Source organism: Penaeus vannamei, chromosome 42 (genome assembly GCF_042767895.1).
Source record: "Penaeus vannamei isolate JL-2024 chromosome 42, ASM4276789v1, whole genome shotgun sequence".
Taxonomy (NCBI): Eukaryota; Metazoa; Arthropoda; class Malacostraca; order Decapoda; family Penaeidae; genus Penaeus; species Penaeus vannamei.
In genome coordinates this window covers 3992777-3995276 of record NC_091590.1, presented here as the reverse complement: position 1 = coordinate 3995276, position 2500 = coordinate 3992777, and the positions used below count along the sequence as shown (strand labels likewise).

Below are 2500 nucleotides of genomic sequence, written 5' to 3'. Positions count from 1 at the left end.
AACAAAAACAATAATAGTAATAACATAATAATAACAGTAATAACAACAAAATGATAATAACAATAACAATAATAATAATAATAATAATAAAAATAATAATAACCTTACTAATAGTAATGATTATAAAATTAGTTTTAACAATAATGATACCTACAAGAACAACTATAATACTATTATGAGAACAAAAACTATAGCACTAATAATACTGAAAAAAGAATAAATAAATAAACAATAAAAATAATAATAAATAATAATAATAATAATAATAATAATAATAACAATATTAATATTAATAATAATAAAAATCATGATGATGATAATAATAATAATAGTAATAACAATAATAATAATACTATTAATAATACTACTAATAATGAAAATACTAATAATAATATCAATAATAATTATCAAAATAATAATACCAATAACAGTAACAATAACTTTACTGATAAGAATCTCAAAACAATAACCATAATAATGAAAAAAGCATATCACATCCTCGTATCTAACACTACTAATAATAATCAAATTATGAAAAGCAATCTACGTTGCACTTCCTTACCTCGAGCGGCAGGTGGGCAGCACAGGGGTGGTGGATCCAAAGGACAAACTGAAATCTCCAAAAGCTAATATTATTTGATGAGGCTGATAAACATTTCATTTTGAAAACTGCATAAAATTCCTTTGTAAATGAACTTGAAGTAGTGAGAGCAGATCTATACTGCGAGAATGTTTTGCATGAATTCTTCGTCTAGTGAAGTCACCAAATGGTTTTATAAATTTGGTAATCAAAAGGTGAAAAAATATCTGACCATATAAACAAAATTGGCAAATATCAACAATACATATCAAAACTATATATTCCTTAAATGAAAAAGAAGGAGGGATGGTTCATATCAAGATGCAAGTTTTTATTTATTCCTAAAAGGAAATTAAAAAAATATATATAATCCACATACATATAAAGAAGTCAAAATCAACGACTTGTAAGGAGAACTTGTAACCATTTTTCAAATCATTAGTTAAATAAGTATCCCCTTGAAATGACTTGCAGCTTTATACACATTATCTAAAGAAGGGAAGAAAAGAAGATATAGGTATACTCCCCTCTATCTTTTGCCCCCTCTTGCCTTACGCCCTCCTCTTCTCGGGGAAGCTTTAGCGGGAGTGGACCTTTCTTTCGTTAGATCCTTTTTTGAACTGTTTCTGCTTGTGGCTATCAGTGCTTCGGCCACGTCTTTCTGATTAATACTTCGCCTCGTCCTCCTTGCTGTTGGCTCTGGGCTTTGGGATAGCACATCCAGCTCTCCGGTTAAGTCTGCGTTCCTTGTCCGCTTCCTTGGAGGGCACCTCTTTGGAAGATTTTTTTTCTTCTGCTTCAAAGCAATGGTTGAGGCATCTTTTACATCTACGTTCAACTCATCCTCTTGGTCTCTTGAGCTGGCCTTTTCATCTGTGGCTAAGGGTACCTGAGCAACAGTCTCTCCTAATTCTTCTTTCTCATCAGACTCCTGCATTTTCTTCTCTAGATGATCCTTCGGTAATTCATCTTTGATATCTATCTCAGGTGCACTTATGATATCTGTATTGCTTTCTGCTGGACTTTTCTTTGAAAATTCTCCCAAAACCTCAGGCAAGCCTTCATTCAGCTGAAGTGGCAATGCTGGTTGCAAATTTCTCTGTTCATCATTGTTGATATTTATAATCTCAGATTCTACAACTGCTTCTTTCAAAGGACCTAAAGTTATAGATTTCTCACTAGTCTTATTCATCTGTTCAGAGTCAATGCATGGGGTTAATGCTATTTGGTCTACAATACTGTCCACTTCCTGGTTTAATTTATTGGACCTGTCACAAGCTGACATAAATACCTCTGAAAATACCTCTGAAATTATTTCATTTTCCCCACAGTGCTCAGTTGATTTTACAAAAATAATATCTTCCGTATTTGTTTGGCACAGATCAAGGTTACTATCAACCTTGTCACTGGAAGGCATCTGAATATCGTTACTTGCTATGTCCTGAAGGCCATCCACTTTGCAGTCTACCTGAGGAACAGTCTGCTCTGGATCCACTTTTCCATCAATATTTTCAGCACTACCACTATTAGTCAAAGGATCTTTAGGCTTGGTTTCACTCGATGAGGTCATTCTTGCTGTACATTCTTCTAATGCCCCTTGTCTTTCTGAAACAGATGTGTGGCTTGACAAACCTGTAGGATCCCCTTGAATCTCAGCTGCCCTACTGGTCAAATGACGCGGATGTCTAAGATGCTGATACGAGCAGGAATCGTCGTTGCAGCGGCCCAACAAATCATAGGGACACAGCATGTTCATTTCATCTATCCTCTCTGTACTGTTGTATGGAAATCAGAACATTAATATCAAGTCACAGCTGTATGCTTTTGTCTTTTAATATACTACCTCCAATCTCATCTCAGGAAGGAAAAAAAAAAAAAAAAAAATGCTATCATGAACTCTGCAGTCTAGATATGATAATA

General features: G+C 33.8%; 1 protein-coding gene across 3 annotated transcripts in view; it reads right to left on the bottom strand.

The window, feature by feature from the left end:
* Positions 1-2500, bottom strand: part of LOC113820470 (golgin subfamily B member 1) — a 35135-nt gene that overhangs the window by 8317 nt on the left and 24318 nt on the right. For all 3 annotated transcript variants that reach the window (XM_070118532.1, XM_070118533.1, XM_070118534.1), the window contains exon 8: positions 563-2355. In XM_070118532.1, coding sequence (XP_069974633.1) covers positions 1110-2355 — 1246 coding nt within the window. In that variant the 3' untranslated portion in view covers positions 563-1109. The remainder of the gene's footprint in view (positions 1-562; positions 2356-2500) is intronic.